This window comes from Amia ocellicauda, chromosome 13 (genome assembly GCF_036373705.1).
Source record: "Amia ocellicauda isolate fAmiCal2 chromosome 13, fAmiCal2.hap1, whole genome shotgun sequence".
Classification (NCBI taxonomy): domain Eukaryota; kingdom Metazoa; phylum Chordata; class Actinopteri; order Amiiformes; family Amiidae; genus Amia; species Amia ocellicauda.
This window is the reverse complement of record NC_089862.1, coordinates 34097594-34118172: the sequence shown is the minus strand read 5'-3', so window position 1 is coordinate 34118172 and position 20579 is coordinate 34097594. Positions and strand designations below refer to the sequence as shown.

At 45.3% G+C, this 20579-nt stretch overlaps 1 protein-coding gene across 2 annotated transcripts; it reads left to right on the top strand.

Annotated features, from left to right (window-relative positions):
* The first annotated feature begins 2015 nt into the window (after positions 1 to 2015).
* Positions 2016 to 19823, top strand: dnajb14 (DnaJ heat shock protein family (Hsp40) member B14). 2 transcript variants are annotated; one of them, XM_066720697.1, is made up of 8 exons: positions 2016 to 2226; positions 11999 to 12179; positions 13901 to 14046; positions 14449 to 14637; positions 15511 to 15602; positions 15760 to 15869; positions 16109 to 16281; positions 16500 to 19823. In XM_066720697.1, exons 1-8 carry the CDS (start codon positions 2094 to 2096, stop codon positions 16622 to 16624), a joined length of 1149 nt encoding a protein of 382 aa, XP_066576794.1. In that variant the 5' UTR covers positions 2016 to 2093; the 3' UTR covers positions 16625 to 19823. The 2 variants fall into 2 exon arrangements, with proteins under 2 accessions (XP_066576794.1, XP_066576793.1); XM_066720696.1 differs by having other exon boundaries at positions 15511 to 15611.
* Positions 19824 to 20579: the final 756 nt, after the last annotated feature.

Below are 20579 nucleotides of genomic sequence, written 5' to 3'. Positions count from 1 at the left end.
TACAATTCTGGGACAGTAGAGGCAGTTCAGAGGAGAGCAGTCAGACTTATTCCAGGTCTGAAGGGAATGTCCTACTGAGAGACTGAGGACCTGAACCTTTTCACCCTGGAACAGAGGAGACTACGTGGGGACTTGATCCAAGTCTTCAAAATCATGAGAGGCATCGACCACATCAAACCAGAGGAGCTTTTCCAGATCAGCAGGGACACACGCACCCGGGGACACAAATGGAAATTGGGCTTCAAGGCATTCAAGACAGAAAACAGGAGACACTTCTTCACACAGAGAGGCGTCACAATCTGAACAAACTCCCCAGCGATGTGGCTGAAGAGACAATTTGGGAACATTCACAAACAGACTGGATAGGATCCTTGATCACTTAGTTATTAATGGACACCAAACGAGCACGATGGGGCGAATGGACACTTTCTTATGTTCTAATAGTCCCACTGGTGACATTTACATATCCATCTAGTTCATAAGCTCAATACATTGAGAATTCAGACTTGGGCGGTAATGCACAGAGCAGGCGTGTTGTGAGACTGGGGTCTTAAATCCTCACCGCCAAAATTCTGTATAAGGTCCTCTCCTCATTTCTTTGTACACATATTTATTCTTTTCTCTGGCACTTCTCTCTCTGAAGTCTGTACTTCTATGTCACATTTATGATATTTTGGGGAATATTATTAACACATTATGAACCGAACCTCTTAAAAAAATAAATAATTATAATTATACAATTTTACAGGTGTTACACATTGAGATTGTTTTTGGTTCTTAGTAGCCGAGCCCAGACGATCAGTAATAGCTTGCCAGTGGTTTCGCTCACAAAAAAAATTACATTAGTATTTTGATTTTACTTATAACAATTTAAAAATGTAGTTGCATATTACTAGAAATTACTATTTTTTCCTGTTCATCACTTCAAATTAACTTGGATTTACTTGTTCTATCAGGATTGATTAAACCAAGTAACCGGGTTACTTATCTAATAATTAAAATGACTTGTGGAGTGCATGGTTGTTTTTTCACTTCACTTATTAATTTCAAGTATTTATTTGGTCAACTAAACATAAGTATTATAATTACTTACGTGTTACATGACTAACAATTGCTACCAAATACTGTACATTACTAAAAATTATGTATTCAACACATGAGGACATACTAACCAATCATTTATTAGCGACTGCGATACCTCGCCTTTAATTATGCCACATTATATAATATGTGCATATTGTCAACACATTAATTGAGCATGACTGGAGTTTATGTGTGGGTTAATCAGCCTGTCTTTCTGCAGAAAAACTCAATTTTTATTTTTTAATAATTGCAAAACCCTATTTAAAAACAGATTAGCAGCCCTGCACTACTTCGGTGCTGCAGTGCCATTTCCACGCAGCAGAGCCGGCCTCGGTGCAGATGCGCACACGCACCACTGCTGCAACCTTGCGCCAGGACTGCAGCGCCTGCTTGCAAATGCGCAAAAGCTCTCCCCTTTTTAGTTGCAACAAAAATAAATACATATTTTTTCCCTAAGATGAATATAAAGGCAGATCGAAAATATAGCCACCTTCTCCCTGAATATGAGATATTGTGTTAATGCTTTATACATATTGTATGATTTCCCCAGGTGCAGCCACAAAGTTAAACGAGGACAACAAATTTGCCATGCACATCAATTCAGATGACGTATACACCCCTCTGACCGCTGCAACACAGCGAAGTATTTGGGGAAAATAATATTTGGGATAAAGCGACCAAACCCCAGCAGCCAGCCAGCCAGCCAACGTGTTGCGTCAACTCCAGCTACCCTTACATTGGCTGCACAGATTCGTCAAAATCCAAACCGTACATGCAACAGTTTTATTTCCAAACACACAAATAAATTGTACTGTCGTCAGCGGTAGAAACAGCCGAAGAAAAATAATCAGATTTTAATGTAAATATCCGAAATGTTTCTGCCCCCCCCCCCCCACTGTTGACAGCAGTGCGAGTCGAAAGTGCGGCTGCGTCACACGGCGCCCGGGTGTGTGTGTGTGCAGCCTCTCATCAGCTGAGCCAGACGGGGGGGAGGAAGAGGAAGGAGGAAGATGGAAGGGAATAAAGACGAAGCGGAGAAATGCCTCCTAATAGCGAGGAAAGCCCTGGACGCCGGGGACAAGGAGGCCGCCATGAAGTTCCTGAGGAAAGCGCAGAGACTCTACCCCACCGACAAAGCCCGAGGTAAAGCCGTTACACCGGGGAGCCGCGTCCTGTCCGCCGCCGCCGAGACGGGCTCGACGGGCTCTTTCTTTAATAAAGCCGGGCTGCAGTGCGGTGTGTCGGGGGGAGGCCACGGGGGTCGAGTCACGGTAATGGCAGCGGTCGCGTTTGGCCGCAGGATGGGCTCGACGGGAAGGAGATGAGCCTCGTCCCCCCGGTGCGCTGCCCTGGGTCATGGTGTCATATGCCCGCGGTGCAGGCCGGGCGAGTGCAGGTGCCGGGGTGGGCTGCGGTGGGGTGGGGGCATGTCAAGGGAGGTGTCTGTTCCTGCCTCCCCAGGCCGGGGTTTGACGGCCGCTGATCCGCGTCTGTTCGTCCTGGTTGTGTCAAGCGACGCAGATGCGTCTGACCGTGATCCTGTGTCTGCACAACCCGGCGCCGTGGAGATGCGCAGGCCTGGAGTGTGTGTGTGTATGTGTGTGTGTGTGTGTGTGTGTGTGTATGTGTATGTATGTATATGTGTGTGTGTGTGTATGTGTGTGTGTGTATGTATGTGTTTGTATGTGTATGTATGTGTGTATGTGTGTGTGTGTGTGTATATATGTGTGTGTGTGTGTGTATGTGTATGTATGTGTGTGTGTTTGTGTGTGTATGTGTGTGTGTGTGTGTGTGTGTATGTGTATGTATGTGTATGTATGTGTATGTGTATGTGTATGTGTATGTATGTGTGTGTGTGTGTGTATGTATGTATATGTGTGTGTGTATGTATGTATATGTGTGTGTGTGTGTGTGTGTGCAGCGTAGGCTACTGATTAATTCCACCCGCTGTCCGGTGTCTATTCCTCCAGGTTCAGCCATTTGAAACAAAGCATCCTTCATTTCCTGGGTGAAGCCCATGACTGTTATGGTTTCATACGGGTTGTGGGTCTTGCAGGATAGATCTGGATCCACAGGCCTGCTGAGCTGAGCTGAGCTGGACCTCACAGCCGTGCTGAAACGCATGGGCTGCCACCAGAAATGTCTAGATGCCTTATAAAACAATAGGTGTGAAGAATAATCCAGATTAAACATAATGAACTATTTCCATTGTGATACTCAGTGTCTTACACCATGTTTGATGCTCTTTAGGGCAGTGGTCCCCAACCCTGGTCCTGGAGGAGACCCTACCCTGCTAGTTTCTGTTCTGAGCTCTCAATGACTTAATTGAACCCGTAATTGAGCTAATAATGTCCTAAATAAGTCTTTTCATTATTTTAAACACTGGGGGGTTTAAGTTAAGTATAGAATTGTATAAAGAACCAACTCTTGTATATCACAATTTAAAAAGACTAATCAGATACTTCAGTTTAGGTTCAATTAAGTAATTGAGTAAGTGGAACACAAAACAGTAGGACAAGAGGTATATGGTCCATTTTAGCAATATCTGTACATTCAAGTCCTTTTCTTTCTTTTTTTGCAAACGCTGGCGGATGTTGATGCGTCAGGATGTTTCTTGGGTAAAGGTATTTTGCTTAGCAATATAAAATGCCAAAATAAATGAATTTCCTCACGGGGGAACAACACAGTCTCTCCTCTTCTCCCTGGGCGTTTCCCCGGGTCAGAGCAAATGCACTGCCAGGTTGGACGGCACCGAACTGCGTCGACTGGTGGTCTCGAACACACTTCCTGGAGGACAACCGTGTCTCCTCAATTTCCTTCCAACTGGAGCTCTCGATTTTCCCTATTAATTAACTTATTTTATCCACTAGGAAATATGTACGATAGTTTTAAGGTTTTATTTTAAATTCAATGGCTTATAGATTCTTTAGATCCTTTAGATTGAGAGAACGCTGCCTGGGACATAATTTGCACTCTTCTGGTTGAATGAAGCTTTCTTTACACCGATGGGTGGATGACAACAAACACACAAACGAGTGTTACACAAGAACATAAGACAGTATCCAATCAAGAGGAGGCCATCCGCCCCATCGTGCTCGTTTGGTGTCCATTAATAACTAAGTGATCAAGGATCCTATCCAGTCTGTTTTTGAATGTTCCCAAATTGTCTCTTCAGCCACATCGCTGGGGAGTTTGTTCAGATTGTGACGCCTCTCTGTGTGAAGAAGTGTCTCCTGTTTTCTGTCTTGAATGTGCGTGTGTCCCTGCTGAGTTCTATAATTGACACGGGGCTGGGGACGTTTTGAAGACCTCTATTGACCTCTAGGGTTTGCCAAGCTGACTTGAAAATTGAACATCTGTGGATAATTTGAACTAAAAATAATACAAATTCAATGGTGTCTGAACTGAAACGGACCAGAAGCGAGATGCCACACACGGGCAAATTAAAGAGTTACACAGTCAATGAACCAAGTGGCACACCTGCACAATATCCAGCCTTTTACTCTAATTAATGTTTGTAACTGTCTGTCTATGTACCAGTCATTAATATTACACAGTTTCAGATTTTATTATTTATGTGTGGGTAGAAACTGGAATTATGCAGGTTAATCTCACATTCAGTTTAATTATATTGATTTATAGAGCTTCATATAGAGAACCTAAAAATGACAGAGGCATTACAGTGATGTATTCTGATTGCAAAACGCGGCATAGAATAGATATTGGGAAGTATTAGACATTGAGGTCTTGAAATAGGCTCGTAAGATACAAATAACAACAGATCTCTTCTCTGTCTAAGCAGAAGCCAGAAATGTTGATTTAGTATTTTCAAACTTCAATTCACTGCAAATAGAAATTCCTCTATGACAACTGCAATTATGAATTACATAATTAAAAGCCTGATAAACAAAGCAATATATAGTTCTAATATCTGTCCACAGAGGGCACCACCATTATTAAATCCAAAGATCAAAGAAGCACTTCGGATAGTCGGATGGAGATTCGGACACGAGCCAAAACTATATTAACCACAATGTAATGGCCTATTATTAGGTGTGTATGTGCTACAGAACCAGGATTTTGTTTTAATAATGTGTAGGCTTCCATGTTTTACTTTAATCAGAATTCATACAAACTTACATTTAAATTAATTAATGTTCCTACTTTCTCAGGAAGCTATTTAAAGCCCTATGTTTGATATATTTAGGGTTAGATTTTTTCATGATATGGGCAGTATTTAATAGTTTGAAAGGTATTCTTTAGTTATTACATTTGTTCAGGATAGTATTATTTGTGTTGTTGTGATAGATGTCTGTTGCATTTGTTAATTGCTTGTTGTTGTTAGGTGGACTTTCTGTCCAGTGACTCATTGTGCTAATAAAGGCCATATCCGCAGGACGGTTATCTTTTTATCCTTATCCATGTGATTTTATTAATAATATCCAGCACATAAGTAGGCTGATAATTGTCAAAAAAAAAATCTGCAATGGATTAGAGTCTCTGCCGTTTGTGCTGGGGCTTCAGTATAGTGTATAGAGCAGTGAGAGTCCCAGAGAGATTTCGTTTTCTGTTGCGCTGATTCTTACGCTGTGCTTGTTCATGGTGGCTTCCCTTGATTTACAGTAAACCGCTTATCTCCCTGTTCGTTCCACCTTGAACCACTCTCATCTAAACTGGCTCGCCCAGTCTGATACTTTCCATTCTCTCTGTAAACCATTATTCCTGCATGTCCTAGATTCATTCAAGGGAAAACACTTTTCTTTCCCCCCCCTTTTCTTCAGCTCTTGTTGCCAGAAGTTTTGCATGGCCCTGCTATCGGTGGGCAACGCTAGGGTAATTGAATGCTTTTGGCCAGGGCTGTAAAGAATTCTCCGTTCTGCCGGCCCAGAATGCAGTTCTGCCTGTATTCTGGGCAGCAGAATATGTTTGCTCAGTGTATGGCTCTGGTTTACAGTGTTTTGTTTTTACTGTTTGGCATGTGACTGTGTTTGGTTGGGCCTCCTACAAGAGCCTAGATTCACTTTAGATGCAAAGAGCTAGGTTTGCAGCATCGCTTACCCTGTACAGCCCATCTTTCTCTGTTGCCCATACAACTGATTTCTTGCTAATGTAAATTGCGCCCAAATAGCCTAAAGTACAAAGCATACAGACAGAAGGGCAGGCGCAGAAGCCAGGGCTCAAGATTGTGAAAGAGGGTCTTATAATTTCCTGTACGGCCGGGCAAGGCCTTGTAGAATTGCTCTGTTATGTCATCTGGAAAGAGAGACTCCAGACCGAAGCAGTAAGTCACAGAGACACAGTGAGAGTGAAGTGAGGGGATGGAACGAGCTGCGTGTCCTGCGCTATAACGGGAGGTTATGATCCCTGAGGGCTGTGCTATAACGGGCCTCTTTGTATCAACCCAGCCCCTCCAGGGAAGATGCGCAGGCTGCACAGGCCTTGGTGTTTGTGTTAATGAGTGACGAGGCTGTTTTATAGAGCGGCAAACCATAAACTTCACCCCAGGCTCAACAACGTTTCAGGGAAGGAAATCGTTGAGTAGTAATAATGGAGGATTTGTCTCAACATTGCATCTCCAGTGGCCTTGGGGAAGATGGGAAAGTGACAGTCAATAAGATCTTGTTTTGAGTACCTAGAATTTCACAAACTTCAGTCCAATGATGCACGGGTATTTACTCGAGATAAAGGTGTGTGTGTATTGGGGGGTTGTGTCTTTTCCATTACACAATTTTCAAGGTGTAGGTAGTTCAATGTAAAGAGGATTTCACCGGGCACAGTCCAGGGGGATTCTGGGATCAGATGAGGTAACTGGAGTAAGCCAGAGGAAGAAGAGTATCTGAGCTCCAACTCGCTGGGAAGTAATCCATGCACTTAATGATTGATCTGCTGCCGAGTGCCTGTGAATAAATCTGCACTGGCGTTAAGGAGAGTTTTACACTCGGTATAACAGGCACGGAGCAGGGCTGCGTTAGGTGATTATTGTGCTTCACTAGTCTGTAAATTGAGTAGTGAAATACATAAGAACCCAGGGGGAAAATAAATGCATCTTATTCTGCATAACTGTGTTCCTTTGCAATTCTAACTACCTTCCTAACCAAAAGCTGCACCACTTGAATAATTTATAGATTTAATGCATAATGCTGCTTACAGTTGTTCATTGGTTATTTAGTTGGCATTTATATGTTTTTATTTTTATTGTACTTTCCTTTGCCAAATCTGTTGCTGAAATCACTTCACCGTACAGCCCACGCTGGCAGCTGATGGTTAATGTTTGATACCAGATCTCATAAAGTCTGACACAGTTTAGTTATTGACTGAAGCTCGTCAGTGTAGAGTACAGTATTAAATATGTCCCTATGGATGCTGCACCATAAAAGTCTGCCTATTAACAGGTATTAGCCGTTACTGTTATGTACAAGGCCATAACCACAGAGAACGTCTGAATTCTGTTCTGTGTTAACGTAGAATTAGTTTTTCTTTCTTCCCCTAGGCTATATTGTTTGACACAACTGCTAACCCCCAACAGACTCATGCGCTGTGCTTTGCCTCTATTTAATTCTACTCTTATTTTGACTGGTTATATATTGTATTTTCCTGCTCCTACTGTTTCTTGAAATCTAATTTTGATAAATTAAATTATCTGTGAGTTCCCATTCTACTAATGTCACGGTTGCATTTCATTTTGGTTTTCAACCTTTTGCCGAGAGCTTTTTTTGTGAAAGGAAAAAAAACAGGAAGTAACAGCTTTGTGTCAGGGTTTTTTCTACGCCTTTCCGTGAATCTAATGGGGTTTTATTACCACGCTCTAAAATGCAGTGCTACTGTTACATTGTGGTGTCCCAGTGAAAAGGCATTGAACGAGGAGAGACGGGCCAACCGGTCAAAGAACAGACCTTTAGACGCGCTTTCTGTAAGATCCCTAGGAGGCGGCCGCTAGCTTCTAGGAAACTGCAAGTGTCAGACTTTGTAATTTAACTCTTTCACAGCATGAGTGTCGCATGAAAATAAAGCCCTCTGTGTCCACGGCTATGACTGCAGCCTTTGTGTAGCGTCTTCATTATGGCAAGAGCTGCGTTTCAGAAGGAGCTTAGACCAGACAGTGTACGGCCCGGTCTGAACGCTTGCCAGCCTTTGCTTTCGTAGTAAATAAAGCCAGGCCAGGGATGCCCTCTTTATATGTGCCCTGGGCCCTCAGAAGAACATGTGGTCAACTCCTCGGTTTCCACTAACCGCATCGCTAAGAGGCATTGGAATAACCCTCCTGTGCTTTCAGTTTCTTTAGAAGCATACAGGATTGTTCACAAACAATAACAGGGATGATTATAACGATGATAATGTTGCCTTATTGTGTGTTGTGCAGGTCACCTCCTACCGTGCATGGCTTCAAAAGGTTTCACTTTCACTCAAATTTCCGACAATTTCTCCTTCTACTTTTCTTTCTGACCGGTGCCAGCAAGTGATTTTCTGCTGAGATGTCTAATTATCTGTTTTGCCTCCTTTTTTGAGCCATCATTACCCCGAGGTGACTACAAACATTGAACGCCAAGGGAGAAAAGGCGAAGAAACGGCTGTTCGATAGATTAGTCCCACATATTCAGTGCTGTCCTTATTGTCCTCTCCGGCACTGTACTCTGAGTAATTGTGTGGCTGCTGCAGCACATTAATTGTGAAATGATTCGTAAGACCATAGCAAAGAAATCCATCTTGTTCCCTAATGAAGATCATTGAAATGATCCCACATTTTATCGATCAACCTTTTGTTTTTCCTTTGGGGCTCGTGTTTGCCTCGTCTCCACAGATGCTTTACAGTGGAATTGTTTGTTATTAATCCTGATATCTTTGCAGCATACCCGGGGATGTGGTGGGATGAAAGAATTTTAAAAGGGTCAGATTATCTGCTGTAGTGCGCAGTGTCTGCTCTGTACATGTGACAGCAGGGATGGTAAGGCTGGCAGCGCTGTATATTGCTCTCTGTCTACTGCGGCAGTGTTTATATTGAATGCTTCTTGGGGTAGAAAAGCCTGGGGAGAAAATCAGATGTGGATTTAAGCTTGGAAATCTAAAAACACAGGCCTGTCCAGCAGTTGTATGGAGTCACTCTGGGGTGTTTTTGGACGAGAGGGAGAGGGTGAAGTAACAGGATGTGACTGTTATCTGGTGTTGGGTTAAGTACAGTACTCCAGATTGAAGTGGTACAACAAAATCCCCAGGACCAGGGCTGTCAGCGTGAAACATAAATTACCATTTGCATTACACAATTAAGAATAGAAATTATAGGATTTAAATTGCCGTTCCAGCCTGAGGTGACCGAGCCACCCAGCAAGATTTCTGGCTCCCAGGTGTCTTTTATACAGGTAACGAGCTGAGATTAGGAGCACTCTCTTAAAGGGAGTCCAAGGCTGTCCAAGGATGTCAGGGACAAGATTGTAGACCTACACAAGGCTGGAATGGGCTACAAGACCATCGCCAAGCAGCTTGGTGAGAAGGTGACAACAGTTGGTGCGATTTATTCGCAAATGGAAGAAACACAAAATAACTGTCAGTCTCCCTCGGTCTGGGGCTCCATGCAAGATCTCACCTCGTGGAGTTTCAATGATCATGAGAACGGTGAGGAATCAGCCCAGAACTAAACGGGAGGATCTTGTTAATGATCTCAAGGCAGCTAGGCCCATAGTCACTAAGAAAACAGTTGGTAACACTATGCCGTGAAGGACTGAAATCCTGCAGCGCCCGCAAGGTCCCCCTGCTCAAGAAAGCACATGTACAGGCCCGTCTGAAGTTTGCCAATGAACATCTGAATGATTCAGAGGAGAACTGGGTGAAAGTGTTGTGGTCAGATGAGACCAAAATCGAGCTCTTTGGCATCAACTCAACTCGCCGTGTTTGGAGGAGGAGGAATGACCCCAAGAACACCATCCCCACCGTCAAACATGGAGGTGGAAACATTATGCTTTGGGGGTGTTTTTCTGCTAAGGGGACAGGACAACTGCACCGCATCAAAGGGATGATGGACGGGGCCATGTACCGTCAAATCTTGGGTGAAAACCTCCATCCCTCAGCCAGGGCATTGAAAATGGGTCATGGATGGGTATTCCAGCATGACAATGACCCAAAACACACAGCCAAGGCAACAAAGGAGTGGCTCAAGAAGAAGCACATTAAGGTCCTGGAGTGGCCTAGCCAGTCTCCAGACCTTAATCCCATAGAAAATCTGTGGAGGGAGCTGAAGGTTCGAGATGCCAAACGTCAGCCTCGAAACCTTAATGACTTGGAGAGGATCTGCAAAGAGGAGTGGGACAAAATCCCTCCTGAGATGTGTGCAAACCTGGTGGCCAACTACAAGAAACGTCTGACCTCTGTGATTGCCAACAAGGGTTTTGACACCAAGTACTAAGTCAAAGGGGTCAAATACTTATTTCCCTCATTAACATGCAAATCAATTCATAATTTTTTGAAATGTGTTTTTCTGGATTGTTTTGTTGTTATTCTGTCTCTCACTGTTCAAATACACCTACCATTAAAATTATAGACTGATCATTTCTTTTTCAGTGGGCAAACATACAAAATCAGCAGGGGATCAAACACTTTTTCCCTCAATGTAGGTACAAAATGTATTGGTTTATGTGTTTACAGAATTTCCTCATATGATATGTAAATTGAGTGCAACATAATAATTAAAATAAATAACTAATTGAAGTAAACATGGCGTATGTGAAAATAGACGTAAAGCATAAACCTGAAAGCAGGTCAAGCAGGAACGCAACACCTTCACAAAGCAATAACTAATTTAATACTGTAAAAACACTTTTACAGACCCCGATCGGCACCTAAGGGGATCTCTCTGATTTGCATTCAGACTAAAGCTTAGCTCTATGGTTTTATTTTTCTAATATAAAAAGCAATCTGTGTGTCACGAGCATTGAGAGCATGTTGTAGTATCTTTTTTAGAGATGCTGATACTGCTGGGACACCGCAGTGGAAATCAGGGGCTTTCACATCAGATTCATGAATGAGAGCAGGCGTGTGTTACTGACTGCCCCAGGAAATGCACAGAAACTGATCCTCCCAGTTTGCCTGGGGTGCTGTTGTAAGATCCCGAGACGGGGATTTAGTAGAAGTAGGTGTGGAATGTATGGAAGGAGCAATACTGCCGTTTCTGTCTCGGTGCCGGCGTACCAAAATCTCAACGCCAGCACGGATTGGTTTCATCTCCGAAGGCTGCATTTTCTTTTTGTTCCTTGGTTTGTCATCGGTGCCGAGGACCTGTGCACCTTAGGCAGTAGTAAACTCATCTAAGTCTAGGTTAGAATGGTTAGGTGTATATATATATTTCCAACTTAAGTCCTTGTCTTCACTTTTTTGGATGAGGAATTTAGCGCAGAGCTTCATTTGACAGGTGTGAAATGTCTGCGGATGAAAATGGCAGAAACCCATAAAATATTCATTTGAAGATGAAATCGATGTCGAGTCGTGCTGACTGATTAAAATAAACAAGTGTGTGAAATGAATAGGTACCATGAAGGCTGGCACCAGTGTGTTTCCCCTGCTTTCTCTGTCAGATTAAAATCTTTCTCAAATGGAGCGTCACAAAGACAACACGCATCCACATGCTTCGTCTCGTTTCAGTTTAATATTTCTGGTGCACCTACTTACCGAGAATCCTAGTGTTTGATAAACTAATTGACGACAACACTGAAAGAAACGGAAGTGAGAAATAAATTAAGACTCTTCAGTGTTGGGAGTCTGGACAGCAATGACGGTGAATGTTGTGGGTTTTCCTTACATAGGGGTGAGGGTTCCTGTGAAGCGAGTCAAACCACATTTTTCAAGGCTCGTGACTCAGGGGATTTAAGTCCAGGACATCCCCCCACCCCCCTCCAGCTCAGTTCCCAGCATCCTCTGCCCTCTCTTGCAGTGCTGCTGGACGGATTGACCCAGAACGGGAGCTCGGCGGGGAACGGGGCGTACCGCAGGAAGCCGGCGGACGGAAGCGATGGGAGCGTGCCCCGGCCCGAGAGGGACGGCCAGGGGATGACTGCAGGTCCCGGAGATACGGCCAAAAGCTTCACTAAAGACCAGGTGGAGGGCGTGCAGAGGTCAGTTCCTTCACAGTTTCCATAGGCAAGCCTGCATGACTTTTATTAACAGTAGTTGGGCCAAGATACTGATGCCAATTAACACCTTGAGCATTTGAAGGAAATGCCCTTTCTCTCCACACTCCATCTCTTTCTATAACAGTTAATCCTGCCTTTCAGGAAACCTTAAAAGCACCGCTCACATTATCGTTCTGGGCTAAACTATGAACTGAGCGCGTTCCCTCTGGGCCATGGAGGAATGCTGCCCAGAGCTGATCCTCTGTCTCAGTTGAGATGGTGCCCCCTGCTCAATTAAAATCGGCATGCCCCCTTACCGACAGAAGCAGGGATTTTCAATGGATTGTGCTCTTTAAAAGGACAATTGGCTTTGACTGTGGTTGTGATGGCGCTCTCCGTGTCCCTGTTTCATCATGCGCTCCTCTCCCGGGGGACTTGGCTGTGTTGAGCTTCTCTGCGTTCTCCCTGGGCCTCACCTGTATTAATACTGTACTTTTATTCCCCAGCCCCTGGGACATACGCTGGCCACAGTCAAGGGGCAGTTGTTGTTTTTTTTTTTCCCCCTCCCCATCCTCACCCCTTGTAGCTGCATGCGTCGTTGTGTGATACAAGATATTGTACAGTTGAAAATATCCCCAGAATGCATTGCTTCCTTACACCATTTGTAAGAGCAGCACAGTCAGCTGTGATCTGGGGACGCTGTCTTCTGTTCTCTGCCTAAATTAATCCATCTCCTGTTCGACCTTTATCAACATGTTCAGAACAGTTTTTCTGTCAGAAAGAAACTTGGAACTCGTGCAGTACCAGCAGTCCCTGTGTTGACATTTTAAACTTGAATCGTTGTCAGAATTTAAACTACCCTACATCTCAGGTTAAATTCAAAAGTTACAAATCTGTCATACATGCTGTGTTTAATATGTACTCAGCACTGTTTGTAAGTATCTATCAACAATGTGGTTAATTAAGTTTAAAAATGACTGTAACATGTTTTCTAAAGTGATCCTTTTCATAATAATTAAATAAACACAGGGACACTTAACACTTTTAATTTAGTGACCTGAAGCAAAACCTAACCATGATCTGGTGATTTAACCATCTGCAAAGTAAGACCAGCTATTTATTTTTAACCAGTTCACTTCCTAAATGCCACTCCATACGTCTGTTCAAAGTATCTAATATAGTAGTCTGGAACTCTGTGTCCACAGGAGCTGTATATTTTAATATTCAATAATCTCCTATTACCTGGAACTGGCAGAACAAATACCACAGTTTTGCAATGTTACAGCCTGGACAAAATGGTTTCCTGCAACACAGATATTGCATTTGTAACATCTGCTCTGTGTTCGCTCTTGTCCAAATTAAACTCCAAATGAAAAGGAGAGAAGATTAATTTGTTGCAGACTTTATTGGAGTTTTTATCGCAGCACGGAGGACACAAACACCCCCAGGAGCAAATTAACACGATCGGGAGAGAGAGGTTTCAGACGCAAGGTGCAGGCTGAGTTGCATAATTTGCTGTCAGAAGGGAGCCGAGCGCTGGGCTGTTTGTCTCCTCTTTCTCTCCTCCCCAGAAAACCCTCAAGAAATACCAGCCAAGTGTTGCAGTTTAAAACCCAATTATTCACTTCTCTCTCCTGGACTTTACACATGTGCAGGTGATTTTAATTTAATTAGTGTATTTAGACTGTGGCTCTGATTTCTCTGTCTGTGGTGCTGTGGTCCAGGATAAAGAAATGCAAGGATTACTACGAGGTGCTGGGCGTCACGAAGGAGGCCAACGAGGAGGAGCTGAAGAAGGCCTACAGGAAGCTGGCTCTGAAGTTCCACCCCGATAAGAACCAGGCTCCTGGGGCCACGGACGCCTTTAAAAGTAACGGAGCTCTCCTCCCCTCTCTCTCGTCCCTTCTCTCTCCGTCTCTCTTCTCCCCTCTCTGGCACACACATATTTATGATGTAATTGCTTATACTTCACTCTGTTTGTAGCTCGAATTTAGAATCCGCTTTTTAAAATTATTACCCTAACATTAGCTGTTGTCGACCCACTCGTTCACAGAGATCATTACTGCACTGTCAGAAACCAACATGGCTTTTAACTGGAAGCTCTTAGTGGCCATTAGTCTCAGTGCCTCCGTAAGACACGGGTGTAAATCGCACCGTTAGACCCTGCCACGCTTCTGCTGTACCTTAATTCTATTCACTGTGCTGTGGAGAGCAGTTTATAAAGAAGATGGTTTGTTTGGGATTGTCAAACATGCGTGCCATGTCTTTGCAGAGATCGGCAACGCGTACGCCGTGCTCAGCAACCCGGAGAAGAGGAGGCAGTACGACCTGACAGGCGGGGAGGACCCAGCGGCCGCCGCCCAGCAGGGCCGCTCCGGCTTCGACTTCCACCGGGGCTTCGAGGCAGACATCACTCCAGAGGACCTCTTCAACATGTTCTTCGGGGGAGGCTTCCCTTCCAGTGAGAACCCCCGCTGCCCCTCGTTGAGCCCCCTTTACAAGCAGTTCGTCAGCAGCTCCCCTCTTGAGTCCCTGCACCGATTAAACGATGAAAGCTGCTCGTTAAGACTGAGGCTTAAGGCTTTGTTGGGGGAAATTTCACTCAGGATTTTGGGTTAATGAACATCATAAGGGTGGCACTTATTTTGTGGAGTTTTTAACACGCATGACAATCTGAAATGCAGATAAATGATTCACCAAAGAAACGTCCCCCGTTCAGTTGAAGACAATAGTGTTGTCTCCCATGATCCCTGTGTATACGTGGAGCTTTAGGCTGATTAGCTGTGGAATCGGCGTATGTTTTTAATCTGACCACGAACGTGTCGGTGCTGCACTGGCCCGGGGTGGCTGGATAAGGATGACCCCAGTGTAACGATGACCCAGTTCTGCGTTGTGTCAAAGCTTCTAATGGGGATAATCGGGTCGCGGCCTTATTAATGGGAGCTTTCCCTTCTGCGGTCACTCGCCTCGCCTGCCTCGGCTCTGTGGAGATGTCTGCTCTGGGAGAAGCACCCGTGTCCGAGTGCCGTGCACAGGCGGTGTGGTGCGGGCTGCTCTGACGCCTCTGTGAGCGTGTGCGATCTGCCCACCACGTTTCTTTGTATGATAATGCAATGCTAGTGTAGAGAATACCCTTGTAGAGGGGGCTTTGCAGTAATCCCATCAGGACCGCTGACAGGCCTGTGGTTGACCTGGCATAGAGGGAATGACGGCCGCATCCCCAAAAGGCTGAGCGCTAAGAGTGTCTGTATTATAAATGTGCTCTACCGGAGTCGAGGCTGAAGCAGGCTCCTGTCCTGCGCCACCGTCTGACCCCGGGTCTCTGTGTCGACAGGCAGCGCGCACACCTTCCCTAACGGCCGGGCGCGGTACAGCCCTCAGTACCAGAACCAGACACGGAGAGAGAGGGAGGAGGAGAGGGGCGATGTGAGTATGGTAAAGACCTTCTCCTTCCAGAGACCAGTGTGTGATTTAGTTCTGTAGTGTAACCTGGATGTGATGTGGGCATGCCTTTGCTAACGTGTTTGCTGGGACCGAGAAGGCTGGCACTAAATCTCTCTCTCTCTCCTCCATTGTCTTCCAGGGGGGGTTTTCCATGTTCATTCAGCTGATGCCCATCGTGGTTCTGATCTTGGTGTCCATCCTGAGCCAGCTGATGGTGTCCACTCCTCCATACAGCCTCTACCCCAGGCCGTGAGTACTGCCCGTTCAGACGTCCTGGTGCAGAGAGGGCATCACCTGTTGGCCCGAGTTTCATTAACACGTCAATGAGTTTTCGATTCTGAGCTGTAAAGTATAAGCAAGCTTGCCAGGAAAGACTAGACCACAGACTAATGTGTTGATGAGGCAGTAGAGGCGACGTTGTGAGGGGTGTTTCGACTGCGGTGACCTATGCACCCCGTCGATCCTTGCGTGTTTCTATCCCTCGACAGAGCCACGGGCCAGACTATCAAACGGCACACCGAGAACCTGCACATCGACTACTACGTGTCCAGGGACTTCAAGTCGGAGTACCGGGGCTCGGCGCTGCAGAAGATCGAGAAGGGCGTGGAAGAGGACTACGTCTCCAACGTCAGGAACAACTGCTGGAAGGAGAGGCAGACGAGTGAGTTGGTTTACAGATTTTATTTTCTGCTCTGGCCGTGGGTGGGAGACGTGTCAGTGGCTACTCGGGCCTCGGTGGGACGGCCTGCTTGTGCTGCAGAAGCAACGATCGTTGATTTGATTGGAGTTGTTGTCGTCGTTGTTGTTTGTTCCCTGCCTGCACAACCCTCCCGGACGCTACCTGTCCTGAGCCCATGTCTTGTGCCCTTTGCCCCTCAGAGACGGACCTGCTCTACGCTGCCAAGGTCTACAGAGACGAGCGACTGCGCCGGAAGGCCGACCTCATGACCATGGACAACTGCAAAGAGCTGGACAGACTAAACGACCTGTTCCGGGGGGGATGACTGGCGCTCCGAGCGACACGCGCGCATATATATACATCCTAACGAGTGTATATATATTTATACATATTTATATAATATAGTTTTTTTAAAGAAAAGAAACATTGAACCGAAGAAGAAAATGAAAAACGACGAAATGACTAGCCTTACCGCGGGAGTACTTCTCAGCTCCGCCCCGCCCCCCCGACACTGCCTCGCCCATCTTCACCGGCCGAAAGGAAAAGCCGACGTTTCCCCGAGGACGGACTTTGCTCACGGCGACGCTGTGAGAGCTGGCGGGACGCCCGAGGGTCTGCCCGGCCCTTAGGTTCACCAGTCCGCCTGCTCGTCCTCTTCGCTTGTACAGTCTGCCGTTTTTGTCCTTCTCCCAAGAAGTGATTCGACTCCCGGTGTGACTCCACGCAAACATGCACCCTCTCTCACACTCACACACACACAGACACAAACCCTCTCACACAGACACACACACACACACTCTTACACATACCCTCTCTCACACACACAGACACCCACACCCTCTCGCACCCTCTCTCACACACACAGAAACACACTAACACAGACACACACACACACACACGTGGGGTCGGTTCCGAGTCACTCCGAGATGAAGGCGATCCTCCCTGGTCGAGAGTGATGTATATATGTTCTCCAGAGACGCGTTTCTTGCGGGAGTGCGAGTCTAGATCGGTCTATAGATGTGTCCGCGCAGGTCCTGTGTCCCCCGGCCCCGACTGAGGACGGCCACGGCTCCCACACATCCTGCTTCTTCAAAGAGTGTACATATTTTACAGCTGAATGTGTGAGTTTATGGAAGACGTACTTCAGTATATGATAGATAGTTTTATCTTCATCACCCAACTAATGATTTGAATAAAGTTTAAATTATTCCTGAATGCTGTTTGGATTTGTCACACTTTCGTCCTGCATTGCTGCTGTGTTGGGGGGGGGGGACACGGCCTCTTCCTCTCTTGAACCTCTCCGTTACTGATCAGTGCGTTCGTGTGAAGACTTGATGTAACGCAGCTGGGAACTGGTTTTGTAAAAATCAAACGCATGTAAACGACAAAAACATAGTACTGCTGTGCTTGTAGATCGTAAGTGAAGGGAAGTGTCCCTCGTCTCCTTGTGAAGCTGGTCTGAAATTATCAGGTAAGCTAATGCGACTTCTCCCATAGCAACGTTGACTTTTGTTCGTACGATTTGAAGACTTTTTCCCGTAAACCTCTCGTGCAGCTTCGCAGAGGAGGAGAAAGTCCAGCCCTGGCCTCGCTGCCCGTCTGGACCGACACCGAACAGAGCAGAAGGTAGAGAAGATAGTTATGGACGAGGTGAGACCCTTCAGATCAGAAAGGGACGGGCAACCAAGCGGGCGAGGTGTGACGAGTGACCCCCTCCGGTTTGAACCCGTTCCTATGTTCGCACGTTCTGATTACAGGACGCCGGAGGTTCGTTTTCTAGTTTTTCTTCTTTCCCCCCCCCCCCCCACCCGTGTACAAACGATTATCGAGGAGAAGCCCCTCTCCCTGTTCAGTATCGCAGTCGGTAATCTGTCTACAGGGTCGTTCGTACCCTGGTGTAGTTGTGTTGTGTGTCTGGCTGTGACGGTGTAGGAAGGTCAGAGTCTAGAGACCAGAGTATGTGAACGAACCAGAGCCTTGGGAAGACCAGTCCAACTGACTGAATATCTATTGAAATGCACATAACCCCGTGGCCGGGTTTGATTCGGTCACGGTCCCCGTTGAGAAGGGAACGGGGATTCCCTGAGGGTTGTGTGGGTGGCGTTCGAAACCGGCCTGACGCAAAAGGTGCTTCAGATCCAACCGAAGCAAACCCTGTTTATCGATCGCCACGCTTCGGCACCAGAGTGTTTCTGTAGAAGGCTTTTGGAGAGGATGTGCCTTGCTGGACGCGTTTAATTAGAAGAACTACCCACTAGTAGGGAATTGTAGTTTGTTAATTTTGATGGTGGCTTTCAGTTCTTCTCTGTGGAAAGTCACGATCGAGTCACAGGGTCCAAGTTCTGGTACAGTCTGGGCCAACGTATGGTTGTCCAAGAGCCAGATGTGTTTCAGAACCAGACAAGACGTACAGAAGCTCATGGAATATATATAGTTCATCGTTTTAAATTAACAAATGGAAGATTATTGACGGACACCTATATATACCTGTTTTGGATTATATTTGTTGCAGCAGAGCGCGGGGGGGTCTTCTGTTTTGGATGCAGGGATGTGTTGGTTCCCTGACTCCAGTCACTATTTATTTGAACTGGTTTCAATCCTTTTTCGTTTTGCCATTTGTGAATTTGTGAACTGGTGCAAAATAAAAACGATTTAAATGTTCAAAACTCTTCCCACATAGACTTTGAGTATCTGTAGAGCAGAACTGTCTGTCTCATCCCAGTTCGAATATAACGGTTGTAATCTTTTCTGTGAGAACACACTGGGAACTATTTCAAAAGCCGCCCACTGGACAGGGTTCAAAGGGCGTCTTTCCCTGTTGATGATTTGCAAACGCGTTTTACAGATTCTGGGGGTTGTTTTTGTTGTTGATGTATTGTTGGGAACTCTCTGGATTAGAGTGAAAGATTTCACATTCCTCTTCAGTTGCATGGTCTTATTTTAGTCTTTTTTTTGGGGGGTGGGGGAGGGCTCTTTTTTTTATATATATATGAAATTAATACTTATAGAAATAAAACCTCTAAAGAGATTCCTGTGCAACACTTTATTTTGACAATAAAGCAACTACTGTTTATCGTTCTCCAATTGTTAAAGAATAATCAATAATCATTTCTGTTAGAAGCATGTCAGTAGGATTCTATCACGATATTAATACAATTTAATTGGTCTATAACTATAGGATACTGTGAACATATTCATCACACTCAGGACCATGGGTAGAGATTCATTCCTTTCTATCTTTTCACAGATTTGTTTGCATGTTTACCTGTTCATATTTTGTCAGTTTTGTGAAAGCCCGATCAAAACCATCAATGTCTGAGTTCAGCCCCTCCGATCCACAGAGACGGGTCACATGTCGGTATAAACTCACAAGTCTGCCGTTGTCTTCTGTCTGTGTGGTGTTGCTAGAACTGCAATAATGATCTGACTGCTTCCAGCATCCTTTTTTTCTGATTGTAAAATATATTTAATGTATTGAATCCCTTGGACAAATATGAGAAATAAATATTTTGAGTGTTAAAATATTTACTGTGAGCAAAGCTTTCTTTACACCGATGGGTGGATGACAACAAACACACAAACGAGTGTTACACAAGAACATAAGAAAGTGTCCAATCGAGAGGAGGCCATTTGCCCCATCATGCTCGTTTGGTGTCCAAGTGATCAAGGATCCTATCCAGTCTGTTTTTGAATGTTCCCAAATTGTCTCTTCAGCCACATCGCTGGGGAGTTTGTTCAGATTGTGACGCCTCTCTGTGGGAAGAAGTGTCTCCTGTTTTCTGTCTTGAATGCCTTGAAGCCCAATTTCCATTTGTGTCCCCGGGTGCGTGTGTCCCTGCTGATCTGGAAAAGCTCCTCTGGTTTGATGTGGTCCATGCCTTTCATGATTTTGAAGACTTGAATCAAGTCCTCACGTCGTCTCCTCTGTTCCAGGGTGAGAAGGTTCAGTGCACTGTTTCTGGATGGGAGCTGAGGGAAGGTATTCACTTATATCTGCTTTGACAGTTCCTGTTACCCTAGAGATGAAGGCCCTGCTTTTCATTTTCATCACAAGACTCGTCAATAAATTAGTTGCTGACGATACTTACCTTAAACTTCAAGGTAGAAAAGGTGAGTCACTTTCAGGCTTTAGTAAGGTTAGTAAGGTTTAATCCTACTGCAGTAGCCAGCAATCCTTGCTACCGTAACTGCACTGAAACGATCCCAACTGGAATGAAGCAGCTCCTGTCTGACGCTCTTGTCCAAGATCTTCCACACTCTCGGCTGGGCCCACGCCTCAA